Below are 22,757 nucleotides of genomic sequence, written 5' to 3'. Positions count from 1 at the left end.
CGTTCAGTCGTGTCCGACTCTTCGTGACCCCATGGACCAGAGCACGCCAGGCCCTCCTATCTTCCACTGCCTCCTGGAGTTGTGTCAAATTCATGTTGGTAGCTTCGATGACACTGTCCAACCATCTTATCCTCTGTCGTCCCCTTCTCCTCCTGCCTTCACACTTTCCCAACATCAGGGTCTTTTCTAGGGAATCTTCTCTTCTTATGAGATGGCCAAAGTATTGGAGCCTCAGCTTCAGGATCTGTCCTTCCAGTGAGCACTCAGGGTTGATTTCGTTTAGAATTGATAGGTTTGTTCTCCTTGCAGTCCAGGGGACTCTCAAGATCCTCCTCCAGCATCACAATTCAAAGACATCAATTCTTCAGTGGTCAGCTTTCTTTATGGTCCAGCTCTCACTTCCATACAACACTACAGGAAAAACCATAGCTTTGACTATTCTGACTTTTGTTGGCAAGGTGATGTCTCTGCTTTTTAAGATGCTGTCAAGGTTTGTCATTACTTTCCTCCCAAGAAGCAGGCGTCTTTTAATTTCGTGGCTGCTGTCTCCATCTGCAGTGATCATGGAGCCCAAGAAAGTAAAATCTATCACTGCCTCCATATCTTCCCCTTCTATTTCCCAGGAGGTGATGGGACCAGTGGCCATGATCTTGGTTTTTTTGATGTTGAGTTTCAGACCATTTTTGCACTCTCTTTTTTCACCCTCATTACAAGGTTCTTTAGTTCCTCCTCACTTTCTGCCATCAGAGTGGTATCATCTGCATATCGGAGGTTGTTGATATTTCTTCCGGCAGTCTTAATTCTGGCTTGGGATTCCTCCAGTCCAGCTGCCTTGCAAATTCTTTAATTGGCAGTTGTCGTTTTTTCTTAATGTATCCTCCTTAATTGGAGCTTTCATCCTGGGAAGGAAACTTCAGTTTACCACCAGGCAGGATGCAGAATAGGATACAAATTAGCTGCTTTTAAGACAATGGAGATGGATATGTGAACAATGTTCATTGAACAAGTAATTGTTTTGTTTTAATACTGGGAGGCTGAAATGTATCTTTCTCTTGCCCAATGTCTTTTCAGTTTATCCCATACTGTTTGCCATTGTCTTTCCATGGAAGGCTACAGAACTTTGTGTATAATGGTCCTCAGCAAGTCAATGAATTGTAGTGACTATTTTTCTTTATATACAGTTGTTGTTTAGCATTTGCATTAGTCCAGTTTCCCTAGCATTTGAAGATTATCGGTGGGGGACATAACATCATTTTCATGAGACATTCATTGAGATTTATTCTGTAGAAACATGCACATGACTGATAGGTGTTAATCACTGTTCTCTTGAAACCATCCACATTACTGTATTTCTCCATTTATAACATGCCCCCATTTATAAGAAAAACCCCCCTCCAATTTTCTAACCCACAAATTAAGAAAACTTAGCTTTGAGGATTCAGCCTCTGGGCTCAGAACATCGGATGTTTTGAGTCTCTGTTGAATCTGAACCTACAGACTCCACCTCCAAGGAGTTGTGTTCCAATTGGTATCTTCAGGATCAGCTGACATCACTTCCATAAGGCTCATGATTGGAGGAAGCTAAACCTCATGACTGAAGCCTGTTGCCATTTTGTTCTCAGCTATCTTAGCTTACTTCTGTGTAAAAGACACCCCTCAATTTTTAATGTTATGATTTTAGGAAAAAGTAGTGTCTTATAAATGGAAAAGTACAGTAGTTTCTTAGGCCAGTATCTTCTTTGGATTAACAACCTTAGTGGTTTGAGTTTTAAGGCACTTGTGTAAAGAATTATCCAGGACCTCCTTTGTGCAGGGGTTAAATTAAGTATTCTGAAATGAATCGCTGCTTGTGTAATGGTGTGAATGGAAGACCCTACATTACTGCCCAGGTAAAGTCTTGGGAGCATTGGAATTGACCAAAAGATGTTTCCTGCCTAATATAGGAGATGTCTTTCTCTGTTAAATATTATTTTTAATTGACTGTATTCTGATGTCTTGTAGCAAAATGTACAACCCATATGTGCATGGATGGCTGAGGCTAATGAAAAACATAGGTTGACATTTGTGACTGCCTTTAAGAATGGACAGAGGGAAAGAACCTTGATCAGCAAGCACTCTATGTTTAGCACATTTACTCTTTTGCTGATATACAATGGGACAGAGGGGACTGTTGTATTTTAAAATCTCATTTCCAGAGTTTATACCATAAATATGCATGACTTCCTCCTTGTAAGAATTCTCTGCTAGAAAGTGATTAAGTGTGAAGTGTTCAATGTATTCATGAGGGTTCCTTCATTTCCTTCATTTTACAAATGAACAGTCAGAGGTTGTTCACAGTCACTTGGTCAAACAAAACCCATAACACTTCTATTCTTGTTTTGACCAGGATTTTGAATGGTGTGGCTCTCAGCTTTAATATTATGACATGTTGCTGGGCTCTCATTTCCTGCAGTTGGTCCTATAGTTCAATGAAATAAGTTAGCTTTTTATGCTAATTAACCTTCTGACCAGGGTGGTGCCCTGGCAAAAGGCATTTTTGGGCACCTGCTAAGTCATAAACCCCAGCAGACAAGGAGTCCCTTACCAATCCTTGGAGCCAGCTCATAGTGCTCTTCCTCTTCCTTGCCTATTCTTCTGACTTCTGCAGGTGAGAAATCACTGGAAAAAGGAGAGATTGTTGGGAGAAAAAAGTGCTAACGGATGCAACAAATCACCTGAAGGGGCTTGAAGTTGGTGGTGCTGTAGTGATAGCCAGATAGATAAACAGGTGGGCATCTTGTCCACTCTTGTCTTTTCTAAGTAGTCATTTGGTGATAATCATATTCTTTATTTTTCCTTCTTTTTGGAAGCCAAAAGAACCACAGATGGGGTCACTTTCAAAGTGGCTACCAGCCCCCAATGCATGGAAGCCAGTTCTAAGGGCTTCTATAACAAAGTCACATTCTGCACTATCTCTGGATTTTCTAAGGAATAAACTTAAAGTGCATATTTCTCCCTAAATACACACATTCTAAAGCAGTTCTTAATATAAATTGTTATTTTGTGCCATCAAATTGCTTTTGACTTACATCAGCCCCTAATAGGGATTTTAAAGCATGCAGTATGTTCAAGGAATGGTTTGCCACTGCCACCTTTCAGTGAGTTTGCATGGTCAAGATGGGATTTGAATCCATCTTGGGTCTGCTGAGTCTTGGTCCAACTCTCTCTGTTATACCACACCATCTCCCTTTTAAGACAGTTACTCCAATAATTGTCAAAAGTTCAACATTAGTCCAATGCATTCTCCTAATGCAGTATTATTTTGTTGTTTATCTCTCACCAGTATGAAGGAAGTATGCATACTTTGTGTGGAGTGGACAATTATGCATCTTGCCCAATGCCTCCAAATCTTGGCTATAGTACTGCATCGTACATCTTTTTGTACTGTTTAGATACATAAAGCTGTGTTGTTCACATATGCCAGTGATCCTGACAATTAGTAAAGTTACAGCATATTAAGGTCCATATACAGTAATAGGGATTATATCCTGTCTCACCTGATAACAATCCCCCAAATTGTCTTCCTCAAATGAGATTTGCTGGAAACACCCTTGTTTATGTGGGAGAGAAAACCAAATGTAAAGGCCATTAAAAGATCAGATGCAATATTGATGTTGGCCACAATTTACACAGGAGTTGCAAACTCAAGAGAAGCTAATAATTACCGTATTTTTCGCACCATAAGACGCACTTTCCCCCCACAAAACGGGGGTGGAAAGTCTGTGCGTCTTATGGAGTGAAGAAAACATTATATTTCCCTGTTTTCTTCTCCTAAAAAATTGGTGCATCTTATGGAAAGGTGCGTCTTATGGAGCGAAAAATACGGTGCATAAAATTTTCTCGTGTCCCATAGTAAGTTGCAACATTGAATTAGTGGGGATTTGGTTCCACGAATTTGATGGGTTTACTCTAGTAGTGACTTATTTTTCAACTTCATGAAATGTTTACTAATGCTTAAGAGATCAGGAGCTAGTATTGGGAATGGAAGCTCCTGCATTTGGTTTCTTCTCTTTCCCATGTCAGCTTTGGCTATGATGTGCAGCATAATTCTCCGTGTGTTTGCTTATAGTTGAGTCTCAGTGGCAGCCAGTGGCTCTTGCTGTCTTTAGTGCCTTAGCATTATGTCAGTTTCAAAAACAAACCAGCACTTTACCATACAATCTTAGATATTTATTACATTTATGTCCTGCCTTATCTACATTGGGGCTCAATGCAATATACACATTTCTCTTCCCCTCTTTTAGCCTTACAACAAACTTGAGAAATAAGTGTGATTGGTCCTGGGTTAGCTAACCAGAAATTATGGATCAGTTGTTCTGTATGAGTGGTACTGGTTTCCAGACCCTCTGTTTTGGCAGAAAGTGGGCTATTAGTCAATCATTAAATTAAATTAATTAAGCTGTATTGTGAAATAGTACCCTATGTTGCATGATAGCTTCAATTGCACTGACAAACTACAAACAAGCAGATCTTCTCCAGGGTAGCAGTGATGCTGAAACTAAGCAATCTATAGGATATCACACCATATAACATATACATATAAAATGCCTGTTAAGGGCCTTTAACAGATATACTGGCAACAGTAATTCCCAATACTTTGTACCTTGAACGAACATGAAAACCCCATTGCAGAACATTTTATGTTAAAAGATTACAGTTTTTAAAATAAGATAAAATACAGTATATTTAAATATGTGAAATGTCCTGTAATTTGATCTTATTGTTAAAAATTGGGTTATCTCAGAACACTTCTATATTAATGATCAACATATTTATATCATTTAATCTGTGCTTTTGTTACATCAGTAATACTTTCAGATGATGTTTTGTGTCAGAAATCAAGAATGCATGCAGTTATACCTTTTTGTTGTCTGATTTTTTGAAAAAAGTTCTGGATAGCTTTATGCGGTTGTCACTTCAACCATTAATTGTTAATATTACAATTAATAGAGTTAACACTTGTCTGTTATTAAGTTAATGACATTAACCTTTTTTGGTGGTGGGTTCCCTCTCCAGCCTTAAGAAACTGGAAATATTTGGCTGCCATGCCATTACTGCCAAATGTCTCACATTTATGGCTGTGAAGTGTCCACATTTAAAGGTTCTGAACATTGGTGGGATTCACAAGGTTACTGAAGACTGTTTGGCAGAAATAGTAACCTCTATGAGAAGCCTCACTAGTCTCAACTGTACGGGCCTCAGTGTGGTAAGAGTCGATGATCTCGCTTATCTTTAGCTTTTATCTTTAGTTTTTTCCCAGGGCATTCTCTCATAAATGGTGTATTACCCCTCCAACTATTGTTTATGCCAATTGATTCGCTAGTCTGATGTGGTTTATTTACCTTATTTACTTTATTACATGTTTTATTTATTGTTATATTATTTTATGATTTGACTGTTAACTGCCCAGATTAGTGCTTTGCACTAATCAGGTGGTATAAAAGCCATACAAAGGGCCTTGTTTCTGATTAGCTTCATGCAAGTCTTTCTACCAGTAATGATTATTCTAGTCCAATGATACTAGGAATTCCATTACAGTGGTGCCTCGCTTTACGAGCGCTCTCTTTGATGATGAAATCGCATTACGTTGAAGATTTTGCGATCGCAGAACAATGTTCCCTCTGGGGGAATTTCGCTTTGCGATGATCAGTTCCCTGTTTCGGTAACCGATCATCGCAAAGCGATGATTTTCGGCCAGCTGATTGGTGGTTTCAAAATGGCTGCCGGGTGAAAAACATGGCCGCCTGCTGTTTTCTGGCACGGATTCCTCGCTGCATGGGCAGTGAAAATGGCCGCGCTATGGAGAATCTTCGCTGAATGGTGAGTTTTAAACCCATAGGAACGCATTAATTGGGTTTTCATTCGACAGCGATTTTTGCGGAATGAATTAACGTCGTCATGCGAGGCACCATTGTACTGGTAGAGGCTTGCCTGTACAATGTAGTGGAAGGAGATACTCCACATGGGTCTTTACATACTTTTTGATGTTGAATCTAGTCATTTTCATTCATTCTTTCATTCATTCACTAAATTCACACATCACTGCACACTGCACAAATCTTGAAATGGCTTGCAAAAAGAAAAATTTCCCCCCATTCCAAATCAATATAGCCAACTAATACAAATATGAAAACAGAAACAGAAACATCACTCAGAAGCACAGTATCAAGCATTCATCCACAGTGCCATATCACTATACTGTATTCTTCTCACAAGCCAGAATGGTACTACAATGGCTGAAATCCTGTTGCACAACACTGACTGCAGAACAGGAATGAAATCAGCAGCTGTGGCAGATTGCTGCTGATTAAAACTAGCAGTTTCAGGTGTGCATGTCCTGCACCCAATATGACAAGGTAATGTCCCAAAACTGTAAATTGAAGCCTTTAATCAGCAGCAATCTCCCATTGCTGATTTCATTCCCATTGTGTAGGCAGAGTCCACTCAGCAGGATTTTGACTAATGTCTGATAAAGAATAGTAATGTCTGCCTTACATATATTTAGTGTTAATACATATATATTAGTGTTTTGATCTAATAGAGCTTCTGTCCTTCCTATGTTGAGAAGGCAACATGGGGTTTCTTTGTCTAAATGGCTGTGCCAGAAATTTTTGAAGGACAGCCATTCAAATTGTCATTTCCTGTTTTTCCATTCCCCTGGGCTACAGGTAAGAGACTCCGTCATTCATTTTATTGTGAAGAAACTTCCTGAACTGGAATGTCTGGTTCTCAGTTCTTGCTCTCAAGTAACTGATATTGCTGTGATGGAAATTAGCTCTTATTTACCTACAATCAGGTATGTCTGAGGAAGTTCTATTGCAAATAGTTTTGTTCTTCGGTCTTTCTAAAGCGTTGGTATTATTTTAAGTAATTTCAGGGGATATAGCATCAGTTGACCCCAGGTGGGCCAATTAGCTGATTAATGCTTGTTTATGAGAGGGAGAATCCGGATCTGCTCAAAAATTGGTTTCTTAAGAATCAGGACTGAAAAACAAAACAAAACAAAAAAAAAAACAGGTTCATAAAGCCTGGTGTTTTACTTGCTGTTGAGAATTCACATACTGCCTTTGATTTATTGGGTTCATGATAATGAGTACTAAGTGCGAAACCAGTCAGATTCTTTTAATGTTTCATAGATTTATTTTACATGCTGTTCTGATACCACTGCCATTCAATAGTTATAATTGGACTGAAGATACATCATCATTATTATTTCCTATTTTATCTGTTAATCCAGCAATTAGTGGTCTAACATACCATGTAGCAGTGATAAAACTGGAAGGTTTTTCTACCCTTGGTGTAATTCTGCATTTTTTAGCAACATGTTTTGTAGCAGAGAGCTTTATTATGGCTCTAGGATTTTACCTTGTGATATAAAATCAATTTGTTGTAGGTGAATACAGTAAGTGAGATAGTCAAAGGCAAAATTCAAAGTTATGCTTCACCTGTTGTTCCACAAGAGTTCTTGTGCTTCATTTAATGTTTACAGCTAACAAAAAAGTGAAAGGTTTCATTTCCTATTATGAAAGCAATTTCCAACATTACAAGTGATGATACAGAATATGGAATATTTTATATATTATATACAGTATATTACAGTGGTGCCTCGCAAGACGATGTTAATTCGTTCCACAAAAAACGTCGTCTTGTGAAAACATCGTCTTGCGAAATGCGGTTCCCCATTGGAATGAATTAAAATCTATTTAATGTGTTCCAATGGGGAAAAATTGTCTTGCGAAAATCGTCCATAGAAAACATCGTCTTGTGAAACGCGGTTCCCCATTGGAATGCATTGAAATCTATTTAACGCGTTCCAATGGGGAAAAATTGTCATCTTGCGAAAATTGTCCATAGAAAACATTATTATTATTTTATTATTTATTTTATTTATATCCCGCCTATCCAGTCAATTAAGACCACTCTAGGCGGCTTGCAAAGCGCGACAGCGATCGCAAAAACCAATTGTCTTGCAGATTAATCGTCACGTGAGGTAATCGTCTTGCAAGGCACCACTGTATATGGAATATGGAAGCACATATTAGGTGCATCTTCTCTTCTTTGATCTTCAGGTAGGAAAAAAAATCACCTCGTATATTGTGAGTTCTATGAGTTTGATGCAGATTTGCAAAGGAGATGTTCAGGCTTATTCTTCTGCTATTACAGGAATGTGTGTTAAAAGAAAGCTTCTGTTATTTATGATTCTTCTATAACCTTTTGTTCATGGTATAGTAAACCACCATCACTGCCTTGAATCCGTGTTAGGATATATATATATCCTAAATGCTTATTTCCTAGTTCACCGTACTATACACTTGGATCATAAACATTTCCTGTGTACTAAAAAAATCCACCAAATGTATTTCAAACATTTTTGCAAAGCTGTCCAGCCAGTTGATTGCTACATCCAGATGCTGTGGTTTGATTCCTAAAGGCACCTTGATATTAATGGCTGTGAAGAAGTAACTGATGTTGGAGTTCAAGCTTTGGTGGGCAGGTGCTCTAAGCTTTCGTACATTGATTTGAGTTCCACAGCAACAAGCAAAAGAGGGTAAGATGCTTGTGCATGTTTTGCATTCATTGTTTTTGGAAAAAAAACATGTAACAGAAAAGAAGTGTAGTTTTTGAAGCAGTAGCTATGTTGGTATGTCCAAGCATATCAGACAAAAAGTTCACATTAAAATATAGCACTTAGTCTTTAAGGCGCCACAATGTTTTGTCCTTTAAAAAAAATAAATAAGATGCTATTTTTAAAATGAACTATATTATCACTGCAAACAATAACATTAGGTCTGTTGATTTATCAAATGTAACATCTGACCATTTAATTGCTGTGAATCACATCCTTAAAGGCTTCCTAGAAAACTGGGTCCTTGGAGTATCTGAGTAGAACTAATTCATTTCTTAAAGAGAAAGTAAAGGTGGTGCGTGTGGAAATATTTACAAATTTCGCTTTCCTTTTGCTGCAGTATGAATAAATGATGATACTACGTGTTTATATATCTATAGCACTAGGGAACAGAGGACTGATTTTTTTGAAGTAGAGTTGTGAGCTTCTTCTGTATCAATTAAAATAAGAAGTGAGCCTCTCCCAATCATCTTTCTGTTTCTAACTTGTGTGTGTGTGTGTGTGTGTGTGTGTGTGTGTGTGTGTGTGTGTGTGTGTTTTATAGTGTGCGTGAGAAAGCCTCTGTTGCTTTATTATTATCAGTTATTTAGGTATCTGACTGTGGAGCGAGAGGTTGAGAGTTTGGTTCCCCACTGTGCCTTCTGTAAGTAGAGCCAGCCCATGTGTCCTTGGGCAATTACACAATCCCACAATGCCCCCAGAAGAAGGGAAATGGTAAACCACTTCAGAGTACCCTCTACCTAGGAAACCCTGAAAAAGGTTACCATGAGTCAGAATTGACCTGATGGCACACCATTAGTTTATTTAGTTAGTAAAGGGGAGATGAAATCATTATGAATACTTTCCCACTATGTCAGTATAGTAAAGATGAAACAAGCTGTTGCAACTCAAAATATGTTTGATGAAAGTCTGGTAAAATGAGACATAGAGCCTCTAGTACAGAAGTAGCTAATGGCTTGTGAATATGAAAGAGAGAGGGAGTTGAGTAATAATAATCTGCTTCCACTGTTCCAAACACTAAGAATTTGTAAGGTTGTATCTAGAGATGGGGACAGCTCACCATTTTGGTGAGTTTTCCTGCTTCGTGAGTTGTCAAAAGTTGACGACTCACGAAGCATGAAGTTGCCTCCATGAAGTGCCAAAAGAGCATGGACAGAGTTCCTATTCCAGTCTTATGAAGATGCCGGCCACAGAGACTGGCGAAACGTCAGGAAGAACAACCTTCAGAACACGGCCAAAGAACCTGAAAAACCCACAACATCCATCAGATCCCAGCTGTGAAATCCTTCGAGAATACAATGAAGTTATTTGTCGATTCGTAGGGGTTATTAAAAAAAAACAACCCCGCCCCCATGCTGCCACCCCCTGTCACTGGCCCCTTCCCCCCTCCACTCCCCACCAACACCCCTTCCTATTAAAAAAACAAAAAACCACCAACCATTCTGCTCACTGGCCACTGATCAGCTGATCGGCAGCCAATTGGCAGACACCCCCCAGACACCACCACAGCCTATCGCCTTCCTCTCCCTACCTTAGCCCCCACCTTTACCCTTTGCAAAGATGGCAGCTACAGCTTCCCTAGCCTAAATGAAGCTGCACCCGCCATCTTTGCAAAGGGCAGCCAGTCTCCCTTTTTAGATGCCGTGGCTGGGAGACCAGATGAAGACCTTGGTAGCGGCGATTAAGGTAAGGGGTGTTGGTGGGGGCGGGCTGGGTGCTAAGGTAGGGAGAGGAAGGGGCTAGGGGATAGGTTGTGGTGGTGGGTGGCTGTGTGTGTGTGTGGGTGGCTGCCTATCGGCCGCCAATCAGTTGAATGAGTAGGCAGAATGGGTTTGGGGTTTTTTTGTAATACAAAGGACGAATAAAAACAGGTAAATATTCATCCCTTTGTATCCGTCGCGGTCTCTGGAACCCATGAATATGAAGTGATGAATATTTAATGAATTGGCTATTTTCATCGAAAAAAATGATCAATTTTTATATTCATCCTCATCTCTAGTTGTATCACTTACTGGAGTTGTGTTTCCTTTGGAAAGAGACATTATGTTTGATTTATTTACAATAAGTGTAGACACTCCAGTAGATCAACAAATTTCTTGTCCCACATTGGATCTCAAGAAACAAAGATTACTTAATGTAAAAAGGTAAAGGTAAAGGTTCCCCTTGACAATTTTTGTCCAGTCGTGTTCGACTCTAGGGGGCGGTGCTCATCCCTGTTTCCAAGCCATAGAGTCAGCGTTTGTCCGAAGACAATCTTTCTGTAGTCACATGGCCAGTGCGACTTAGACACGGAACGCTGTTACCTTCCCACCGAGGTGGTCCCTATTTATCTACTTGCATTTGCATTCTTTCGAACCGCTAGGTTGGCGGGAGCTGGGACAAGCGACGGGCGCTCACTCCGTCGCGTGGATTCGATCTTACAACTGCTTGGTCTTCTGACCCTGCAGCACAGGCTTCTGCGGTTTAGCCCACAGCGCCACCACGTCCCTTTTTGCTTAATGTAGTAAGTCTCAATTAAAATAGGCTCAATGCATCAGTGGAATTTACGTACAGAATAATTGATTCACCAAATCCCAACTGATTTAATGACCCTAGTCTTGTTGCAACTTAACCGGAGAGTGCCTATAGCCCAAAATGCTGTCAGTTTATAAAGTTCAAGGTGTTCAATATTAGTTTATCTCTATTAGGTTTTGTCTTTTCTTTTTTTATTGCCTTGTTTTCATGTGCAGATGATTTTTACTTCTTTTGTGGGAGGGCGTGGGGGTAGGGAAATGTATACTTTCACCCCATTCAGAAGATTTAAAGAAGGTCATTTAATTTTCATTGACATGGGGTGTCCATTTGCAATTCCTGTCACTGCACATGATGCAAACCCTTGTGCTCTTTAAAATCAGCACAAGGGTTTCTACCACCAGCTGGACCCTGCTGGGAGCCTTGCCCCCTAACTCCTGCTGGGGCAGGAGAGTACTTGCCTGCTTGACATGCGGCAAAAATGAAGCTGCTGTAGATGCCCCCAGGCAAGTACATTGTCACTGCCCAGCCAGTGCTGACGTATTTCCTGCCTACCTTGGCACTGGCCGGCTGACGATGGTCGACATACGGTTTCCTACTACAAACAGTAGTAGAAAACAGTATTATAATCACAAGTACTTGGCAGAGGATTATTCAGTTACTCTGACAGATGATAACATCTCTCTTGCTCTCAAGAAGTGTCCCAGAGTTGATGTTTCCTAGATCTCTCCTCCACTCTATCATGACAAATTATTCAGAAAGCCTTGCTAATAATGTGGTACAAAATAAGTTGAAAAGGAACTTGGATCTGCCACAGAGTGACTGAGATCTCTAGTTTACCTTAAAATTTTTTATAAAAGTTACTATTCCATGAGCCCAAATGAATGCTGTATTGTTCTTGGTTTTATTGAGATTTGCTGGTGAGTGAGGTGATTATAAGGTGATTAAAAAGCCAAGCTATGGTTTTGTCCATGGATCCTCCATCCCCGTTAGACAAACTCTGGAGCTCCATGATCTCTCTTTCATATTGCTTACCCAATGTAATTGACATGAAATTTTATACGGCCATTGAAATGCATCAGGAATATTTCAATTTTTTGAAATATCTACATTGAAAAAGAAGGTAGTCTTCCCCCTCCACTGTAATCAGCCAATATATGTCAATGGTAACAAAGTTCTAGTTGCCAGTTAGTGTAATGACTAAGCTCCTTTTAATCACTTGTGGATTTTTTCAAAAGATGAGGGTCTGCTAATTGGGATACAGAATGGATAGAGGCAGAAGAGCTTTTTCCCCCAGTACATTTTCAATTTCCCATCCAGAGTTGAAGAGCCTTAAAACTGTGTTTCCTGGGTAGCTATGGTAACATCTCTGTAATTGTGAGCTTTTATGTTCCTTAAATACAAGTGCCATTGGATTATCTGGGCTTCATCTGACAGCCTTGGTTCATTTACTGCTTGGCTTAATTATTTTCAGTTCCTTCTCATTCCACTATTTTTTCTTTTATGAAGTAAGTGAATTTAAATGGCACTGTACTGGAACATGCCCTCCTTGCAGCTGTTTAGAAAATACTTGGAACTCCAGAAAAATATCACGGTCCATGACTTCAACAGTAACTAAGAAACCGCCTCAGACATTGAGGTATCAGTGGTGCCATCAGAGGAGACTATAAGCCCAAGCACAACTGGAGAACTAAAGATGCTTGAAGACCTCCATGAATCCAAACCAGCATCGTCAACCTCTGAGCAACCACTGTTACTGCAATTACACAACCATTTTCAAGACCTCCGCAGTTCCTGGAGCAGGTGCACCAAGGCCAACAGCAGCCCCAGCGCAAACTCATGGAGAGAAGGAAGAGGGTTAGGTGTCAAGCCAAAAGCCTGCTGCTTTATGACTTCCTGCTTTGACAGAAGAGGTGGAGCCTGAGGGCGGACGCCTGGCTCAAGAGGAGTAAAATGCTGCAGCTGAGGTTCAGAACTTCTCAGAGCATATTTCTCACTCCAGGCAGTAAATAAGTAACTCCTCTCCATATTTTGTTGTTTGCCCTACCATATAATACCCTAGAAGACAGAAACAAAAAACAAATGACCTCGATAAGATGGAACACGGCTGAAAGCAACAGAATGAAATGCAACAGGGGTAAGTGCAAAGTACTGCACCTCGGAAAAAGAAAGCAATTGCACAGTTACAAGATGGGGGATACCTGGCTCAGCAAAACTATGAGCGAGAAGGACCTTAGAATTGTCGTAGATCACAAGCTAAATATGAGCCAACAGTGTGATGTGGCTATAAAGAAGGCAAATGCTATTTTAGGCTGCATTGATAGAAGTCTAGTTTCCAAATCCCACAAGGTGCTGCTCTCCCTCTATTCAGCACTGGGTAGGCCTCACCTTGAGTATTGTGTCCAGTTCTGGTCATCAGACTTCAGGAAGGATGCTAACAAATTGGAACAAGTTCAGAGGAGGGCGACAAGGATGATCAGGGGGCTGGAAACCAAGCCTTATGAGGAAAGGCTGAAAGAATTGGACATGTTTATCCTTGAGCAAAGAAGACTGAGGGATGATATGATAGCACTTTTCAAATAGTTGAAAGGCTGTCATACAGAGGAGGGGCAAGATCTGTTCTCGATCATTCCAGAGTGCAGGACCTGCAACAATGGGCTCAAGTTAAAGGAAGCCAGATTTTGGTTGAATATCAGAAAAAACTTCCTAACTGTTCGAGCAGTATGACAGTGGGAACCAGTTACCTCGGGGGTTGGTGAGTGCTCCAACATTGGAGGCATTCAAGAAAAACTTAGATAATCACCTGGCAGATATCGTTTCCCTGAAAATAAGACAAGAACTTATATTATTTTTTTCTCCAAAAAACGCACTAGGGCTTATTTTCAGGGGATGTTTTACTTTTTTCATGTAAAACAATCTACATTTATTCAAATACAGTCATGTCATCATCTTCTGGTTGCTGCACAGTGCTGCACAATGGTGGAGGGCGGGTTTTCACTTAACTGGGACTTCTTTTGGGGGGAGGGCTTATATTACTACCATCCTGAAAAATCATACTAGGTCTTATTTTTGGGGGAAACAGGGTATGCTTTGATTGTATTCCTGCATTGAGCAGGAGTTTGGACTTGATGGCCTTGAAGGCCCCTTCCAACTTCACTTTTCTATGATTCTGTGATTTGCCATCTCAGGTGACTTCCTTACTCTATTGAATAGTGGGGCCAGCTCTGTCTTCTGTTAGACTTTTTCCTCATTTGACTGTATTTTGGAGAAAAGGGAACCACACTTAACTGGCTTTAAAGCATCATCAATATATTGGAAATTCTTCACATGTCTTCATAGAGTTCCCATGCTGTAGGTTTCTCTTATGTTTGTTCAAATATCCATGTCTTTTATGGTATTTGAAACCTTTACATGTGCAAATATTGAAATTGCAGCCATGGCAAATAGCATCTGTAGAGTATCCCCCATCTTCAGATGCCAAAGTGATATTTATATTAATCTTATTCAAAATGAGAACAACCAAGAATGGTGTGTTTATTCCATGGGGAAAAATGTGTACATAAGCAGTGCAGTGATATGAAACAACACAGCTGCATGAAATTTATTCTCCATTTCTTTGGGTGGTTATGTAACAGGCAAAATACACCTGAACTCCCTCTGAGCTTTCTCCCATCTTGTTCTGCCCCTCTCAAGCTTACAGAGCAGAGGTGTGTACCATGTGGCCTGTGGCCTGGCCCTCCCATATGTGCCAGACTTTTTAAAAGTTTTACAATATTTTTTTTTTTGCTCAAAAGTCTCCCTGTGTCCTCTAGGGGGAATGGGGGAATATGTTTGCCATGTTTTGAGGGCTTCCCAGACCCCTTCTCCCAGCACACACACAAAAATTAAATTTAAAAAATGTATACAAGAGGGCTTTTCCAGGTTTTTTTTTTTTTTGAAAAGATTGTTTTTAATAAGAAAAAACTGTTTCTGGCATAATTAGATGTGCATGTGGCACTCCAAGGTCCTAAGATGGGTGTGTGTGACATCTGGGCATCTAATGGTTAAAATCTTATTGTCTATTTATGTATATAATCCACCTATTGTCAAGTTATCCTATTCACTCCTACAGTCAGAATGAAGGACAGTATGACGTTGAGAAGATGGTTCATTGTGTGTGTCCTAGTAATAACTGCTTCATTCATTGTGGTTTAGTCTCATTGTTTTTGTTGGTCATGCATGCTTGACGGACACAGGTGCTGAATATGCAAAAGAACAACTCAGAGTGCAGTTCAGATATAAACCACACAAGACGGAATGTTTCCTAGCCTTATGAGTGTCATTTGCGCCCTTGATAGTTTCCCCTTTAAAATAACAGGCAAGATCTAAACCCATGAACCTTTGTTGCAGGTGGTAGCTTCGAAGAGTTACTTCCTAACTTACTGGAGGTTGGCATGGACAACAGACATGGGAGTGGCTGGAGCACAGAAGAGGAAAAGCTCCATCTTGTGAATTTGTTGGCATTCCTTAGTCTGTTAATCCACCTCATCGGCTACTATGTAAAATGTTGGGAAGGAAAGAGAATATTTAAATGTGCTCTGATGTCCAAAATAGTCCAGGACACCACAGCTCTTCCTTCTTTGCCCTGGATCCTCCTGCTTCATCTCCATTGCCCTATAAGCCCATGACAACACTCCTCTGAAAGCAACTTGGCCCAGGGGCAGGTCCCACTCAGACCTAGAGCTATCACCTGGAGAGGGTGTGTGCTTAGCTTAAGCAAATGGTAGGCTTCTTGGGCAGAGACATTACTCATGGCAGACGTATCCACGTAAGCTTTTAACTTGAACTCTACAAAGAAAGTGACAAGAGAGAAGCAACCTAAATACCAGTGGTATATGTCAGTCAGGACTGGTAGGACAGGGTGGCCAATGCAAGAGAAGCCAAAGTCAACAGTAAGGGGGACTAGTTAATTCCCTTCTCCCTCTCTTGCAATGACACTGCAATACAGCTGCTTAACTTTCAGCACTTAACTGAATTCAAGTTAGTCTTACATTCACACAAGAAGGCTTCAACTGAGGAAGGAGTGTGTAGCCTCTCTCCTTTTGTAAGCATGAGGTGGGGAGGCCGTGCCCTACTCACCTGAACAGCCTAGCATCTACTACTCAGTGTTGCTGGAGCATGAAACCATAAGAGGGGAAAAACTGAGATGTAGCCCATGTCACATCAATGATTTTTGTTTCTGATCCACCGTATCACCTATTGTGCAATCTACCTATCTAAAATATGGCTTAGTCCTATTGTACTCCAAGTATGAAATATCTGTCTCATCTCTGCTTCTCCTTGCCACTTTACCTATCAGAAAAAGAAAAGGTAACTTTTGATAACTTAAACATGCTGTGTTTATGCCCACGCTGAGAGGTGACTGCCAAAATTTAGGGCAAAAGCTGGACTTGATTGGTATCTTGTTCTGTGATTTCAGGGTTTGCTTGCTGGCCAGCTTCTGCTTCCGAACCCTGGAGTTTGTGAAACTTAGTTTCTGCAAAGATATCTCCCCGGAAGCAGTTTTAAAACTATGTAGAAACTGCAAAAAGTGAGTTTTTGGAAGATACAAAATTGTTAACATTGAAATTTACATAGCATTCAGAGCTTGAAGATTGAATTAACTTGATCATCAATAAAACTTGTTTCTTCAAGAGTGTTTGGGGCTGTACATGGGATAGAGAAAGGGGACAAGGTAAACTTTCTTTGCCTTCTGTGACAGCTCTCCAGATCATCCAGTGGAACTTACTGAGACTTGATTTAGCAGAAACAGTCGTTCATCTACTTTATCTACCAAGCCTGTAATTAATGAAAGTTGGTACCACAACATACATTTATTTTATTTTAAAAGCAAATTAAACCAATTCATGAAGGACACATGGTGTTTCTTTAGTGCTAAAGTTCAGGTATGAATGTTGACGCATATATAGCTAAGCAAATAACTTATTATCTTGAGAAAGAGCATGTTTGACTTGAGTGCTCCATACAATAGAAACTGTAGGCATAGAAGGAAAAATAGTAATATATACATTTAAGTGGAAGGTATTTATGACAAAATCAATGTCAGGGATAGCCTGTCAACTTTTGGAACACTGTTGGGGGGCTGCAATTAAAGCAAACAAGTTCGTATTGGACAGATGTGACTGCAGAACAAAGAAGAAATATGAAATAGAAGGTGTTTGCATTTGTGGAACAGGCGATATATATATACCTACTGACTAGAGAAGATTGGGTTTGGAAATTGAACTGCTCAAAACTTGAAACCATATCATATCCTATTAGTATCTGTGTCTTATTCAGATAAGTACTTGTGTGAAATACTACTACTAATGTAGTAATTTGATGTGCCATTATCCTCCAAAACTGTAAACATTTTTGAAGAGGTTAGTCATTGTTAGGCCCTCTCTGAGTTACTGAGACAAATGAACAAAGGATGTTATTCCCAAGAAGAAAGATCCCAAATTGTTACCTGCTTGTACAAACTTGGATTAAGATGATTCAATGGGTGCTTGACTGCAGGATCTTGCATGGTCCAAATTAAAGCAGTGACTGTGAAGTGTTATTGTATATTCCCAAGCAATTAGCATTCCTCACCTTCATTGTTTGTTTGACTTTTCAGTTAGATTCAAATAACCTTTGGTCTCTTTTGAAGTAAACGAATGGCTCAGATTCTATTTAACCACTTCCACATTTAACAAATTCTTTAGCCATACTGTAATACTATCCTGGCTTTTAAAAGTTTTATTCCATGTTGTTGTTCTAGTACCACTGGCTGGGAACAAGGACAGACATAAAACCCATAACATTGTTCAGTTGTAGAAGCACATGTCAGATTTCTGGCATTTTCCACTTTGAGACGGTTCAAGGAATTACTTTTTATAACCAATATAAAAACCTGCCGTTAGTACAGTAGATTTGGCAGTAGGATGACAATCACATTGTAGTTCTGTTGTGGATGCAGTTTAATTCCTCTGGAGGAAGCAGACTGAATATGCCAGAAAAATGTTGGCATGCGTTCTTCAGGCAGAAATATCTCGGGTATCTGTCACTGGATCTGCAAAGGCTTAACACTTTCTTTTCTAAGTGAATTTGGATGATGGACTTTATTGAGAAGAGGAAGCCCCTTTAAATAAACACAATTGCTTTTAGGAAAGAAATATAAGCAAGCTTCTTCCTTTCCCCTTTATGAACTGTCAGTATCCAGGTTACAGATTTGCTGTGGTGCTGGCTACTGGCCAGAACACATTCACAGACAGTAGCTCCTGGAAACTAGGGAGGGACGCTGTGGCAAAAGCATGTATCAGTTCTGAGGACCAATGTCTTGAACTGTTAACAACCGGGATCAGAAATAGTTCTCCACTATGTACAGGTTGGTTTTGTTTTTTAGTAGCAGGCACAGACTGCTATATAGCTTGTAAGACTGCCAAATCTGTTAAATAGGCTATGGAAAGAAAGAATTCACTGTTTGCTTCACAAATGGTTACATGTTAGTTTTATTATCTGGCCACAGTATTAGAATATTAATTGTATCCCTTTCCTGATTGTTTGTATCTACTGAAACATTAAATGTTATTTTCTAAGAGTGTTATTTACACGTTTTATTGAAGACTTGACCAAGTGAAAGGGAGAAGTGAGCAATGAGAAGTTCCAAATTCAAAACTCAAAGGGTGTTTTGCTTCTTCTCAGTTGGAGAGCACTGAAGACTTACAGTAGCTTTGTGGTACTGTATTTCCCTGATTTAGAAATATTTCTGCAGCAACATCACCAATCCTAAACCAAATTCTTCACAAGGGATTTTGCATCAAAGGATGTAAAATTTCTGGAAATTTTGAAGCCATGCAGAAAAATCCTTTTTGGGGGGAGAAGAGGAAGGAATTTTGAGAGGAATTGGGAGGTGGAAATGCAATACTGTAGTAACAGTATCACTCTTTTCAGATTGATAGTCACTTTGTTATTTCAGGAACATAAGATGTAAAATGTATCAGGAATATGAATCCATCCTGTTTGTCATGTAAAAAGCACAGTTTCTTCAGACAATAGTTGCAAACTGAATTTATTTTTGTAAACCACATGTTTTTCCTCAGAAGTAGCTGCAGTGTGCACATGGCCTCCATATGCTAGACATTGGTCTCACTGTTTTGCTGAGGGGAGGAAAAAATGATGTAGTTGCTCACTTGCCAGTAAACACTAAACTTTGGAGCGGGGAGGTTGCAACAAAGCATCAGATTAGTAGGGATTAAATTATGATTTACATAAGAGTTAGGACGATAAGACAATGCAGTTACTATATGGTTGTTTTCTGAATTCAGATAAATATAAACTCTAACCTTTCAAGTATATATATACTTTTAGCTCCTGTTTGTTGCTCTATACTTTTCTTTGTCCTTTGAGATCTTGTCAAGAGGATTGAAACAGACCAACCAATTATAACAACAAGGGGACAGCCACAAGCAGAGAAAACAATCTCTGTGGTTGTTATAGGTTTTTTGGGCTGTTTGGATGTGTTCTGAAGGTTTTTCTTCTGAATGTTTTACCAGTCTCTGTGATTGGCATCTTCAGAGGACAGGAGTTAGAACTCTGTCTCTGTTCTGGTGTAGTGTGTGGGATAGCTGAGAATTTGTAGCTGTGGGATCACCTTGTTGTCCTTTTCAGGAGATTGGGTGATTATGATGATCAGGGTTTGTTATGGGTGTATTGTTGTGATGAGGGGGGGGAGATGGTCTGTCATTGTGATCGATCGGTGTCATTGGCTAGTCTTTTGTGTGCAGTGAACACTGGTCCTTGTGGCTAGGTAGAGTTTGCTGACCTTTTGCAGGCTGTATTTTTCAGTGCTGGGATTGAGGCTTTGTTGAGTTTTAGACTTCTTTTTTGTTAAAGCTCTGCTGGTGTTTGTGGATTTTAATGGCTTCCCTGTGTAGTCTAACATAATGATTGCAGGTGTTATCCAGTACTTCTGTTTTTTGAAATAGGATTTCATGTCCAGCTTGTTTCAGGGCATGTTCAGCTACTGCCGATTTTTCTGGTTGTTTTAGTCCGCAGTGTCTTTCATTGATTCTGGTGTGGATGCTGCATTTTGTGGTCCCAATATATACCTGGCCACAACTGCAAGATATCCGGTATACTCCTGCAGTGGTGAGGGGATCCCTTTTGTCCTTTGCTGACCATAACATTTGTTGTATCTTTGTGGTGGGCCTGAACACTGTTTGTAGGTTGTGTTTTTTCAAAAGTTTCCCCATATGGTCTGTGACCCCTTTGATGTATGGCAGAAATACTTTATTTGTGGGTGGCTGTTTTTCTTCTTCAGTTCAGTGTTGTTTTCTTGGTTTGGTGGCTCTTGTGATTTCATTCTTGAAATAGCCATTTGCCTGTAGGGCCCAATTCAGATGGTTGAGTTCAGTGCTGAGAAATTGAGCTTCACAGTTCCAACTTGCATGGTTTACCAGTGTTTTGATTCTTCTTCTTTTTTCTCATGCGTGGTGGTTGGAGTTTGTGTACGTACCAGTCTGTGTAGGCGGGTTTTCTGTAGACCTTGTGTCCCAGTAGGAGGTCAGGTTTGTGTATGACCATGACATCTAAGAAAGGGAGTTGGCCCTCTATTGCTTTTTCCATGGTGAATATTTGGGGGTTTAGAAATTCTTCCAGTTTTCCTTCACCATGGTTTCAAATTGTGAAGGTGTCATCCACATATCGGAACCAGACTGTGGGTGCGAAGGGTGCTGAAGCCAGGGCCTGTTTTTCAAAATGTTCCATGTAGAAGTTCGCTATAATCGGGCTGAGGGGGCTCCCCATGGCCAATCAATCTGTCTGTTTATAGAAATCATTATCCCAGTGAAAGTAACTGGTCATTAGGCAGTGTTGGAAAAGGGCCTTGTCTGCTGGAGGAGTGTCAAAGTGTTCTTTATCAGTACCTTGGTGTAGTCTTCCATGGGGTTGAGTTTTAGGGTGCTGATATTTAGGGTGCTGATGTTTATGAAATGTCTTGAGTATTTGATGTAGGATGAGATTTGTCCAGTGCAGGTCTGTAAGAGAATGGCTAGGTATTTTGCTAATTCATATGTCGGGGAGCCAATGGCACTTACAATGGGCCTGAGTGGGATTGAATCTTTGTGGATTTTGGGGAGTCCATACAGTCTTGGTGGGAGAGCTTCTGTCTTGCAGATTCATTGAAGGATGTTGGGGTGTGGGGAGGAACTCCTTATCAGCATGTTTGTTTTGTGATTTTGTTGGTTGGGTCCCGTTTCAGTGTTCTGTAGGTGGTGGGGTCTTGAAGATCCCTGATTTTGTCCCTGTGTTCTTCTGTTTGCATGATTACTGTGGCATTGCCTTTGTCTGCTGGCAGAATGATGCTGTCAGGATCTGAGTTTAGGGACTTGATCGTGTTTCTCTCCCTTCTTGTTATGTTGCTGTTTGGGGTTTTTGCTTTTTGTAGGATTCTTGTCACTTCACCTCTTATTTCTTCTGCTTTTTCTTCTGGAAGACTATATGGAAGAGTTTCACTTTAAGCCAAATTAGTTTTGTGCCACTCTCTTTTTCTACATTCAGAAGCTCTGAACTGCTTTGAACTCGGTTCTTTGTTCTCAGATTTGAGCAATGTGGTTTGTCATCTTCTGAAGCTCAAATTACAGCCTATGAAGGAAAAAAAAAATATTCCCAATCACTAAGGACCATGACAGTTCTTCCATTCAAGGCCCTAACTACTTCCTGAGTGACCAAAACAATCAGTCTCACAACAAATGTTTTCCCAGAGTGTAAAGGTCTTATGAGAGAGGCATTGTTGATTCACGTCATGCACATGCATCCCTCTGTCTCTCCAGGGGCTCTGCAAGGTGTCTTATACTGTATGTCCTTCATTTTTTTAAGGGGCTCATCTGTGGTTGTTGGGTGACTTTGTAAAAATGCATTTATTAATTTAACTAATGTTCTGTTTTTTTCTTCCCAACAGATTAAAAATCCTTCATTTATATGGTTGCTATTTTCTCCCAGATTTGGAGTCTATTAAAAAGATCAATAAAAATCTTGAAGTGTTCCATGACCTGTCTGTCCCAACAGCTAAGTTTTCATCTGAATGATAAACCTGACAAACATATATATATGTGAATGATATGTGATGTCAGTTTGTCTGCAAGGTATTTCAGAATTGTTTTACAAAGACTTACTGACTTGGTCAAGATCTAGTAACCTACTTCAGCTTAGCTTTTATCTATATAATACGTAGTAGAAATGCCAGAAGAGACACAACTGATCTTAATTGTGTACATAAGTTCAATAAACTTGCTAAACATTAGTGAAAATGTTACCCTGATTTTTGTAATAACATGAATCAGGTTCAGAAGAAATTTATTTATTTATTTATTTATTTATTTATTTATTTATTTATTTATTTATTTATTTATTTATTTATTTATTTATTTATTTATTTATTTATTTATTACATTTCTATCCTGCCCATCTAGACCAAAGGTCTAGATGAAATATGATGAATGACACATTTACAGAGACCCCTACAGTATAAGCCTTCCCATTCATTATGATCAATCACAGATCCCTTCTACCTTCCAAACCT

At 39.8% G+C, this 22,757-nt stretch overlaps 1 protein-coding gene across 4 annotated transcripts in view; it reads left to right on the top strand.

The window, feature by feature from the left end:
• Positions 1–22,478, top strand: part of LOC110089640 (uncharacterized) — a 61,365-nt gene extending 38,887 nt beyond the window's left edge. For all 4 annotated transcript variants that reach the window (XM_078386121.1, XM_078386123.1, XM_078386122.1 and 1 more), the window contains exons 9-13: positions 5,056–5,245; positions 6,708–6,835; positions 8,471–8,587; positions 16,635–16,745; positions 22,137–22,478. In XM_078386121.1, the coding sequence (XP_078242247.1) occupies positions 5,056–5,245; positions 6,708–6,835; positions 8,471–8,587; positions 16,635–16,745; positions 22,137–22,263 (673 nt within the window). In that variant the 3' untranslated portion in view covers positions 22,264–22,478. The remainder of the gene's footprint in view (positions 1–5,055; positions 5,246–6,707; positions 6,836–8,470; positions 8,588–16,634; positions 16,746–22,136) is intronic.
• The last annotated feature ends 279 nt before the right edge of the window (positions 22,479–22,757 follow it).

This window comes from Pogona vitticeps, chromosome 2 (assembly GCF_051106095.1).
Source record: "Pogona vitticeps strain Pit_001003342236 chromosome 2, PviZW2.1, whole genome shotgun sequence".
Lineage (NCBI taxonomy): Eukaryota > Metazoa > Chordata > Lepidosauria > Squamata > Agamidae > Pogona > Pogona vitticeps.
The sequence above is the reverse complement of the archived record's forward strand: the minus strand, read 5'-3'. Positions and strand labels throughout refer to the sequence as shown.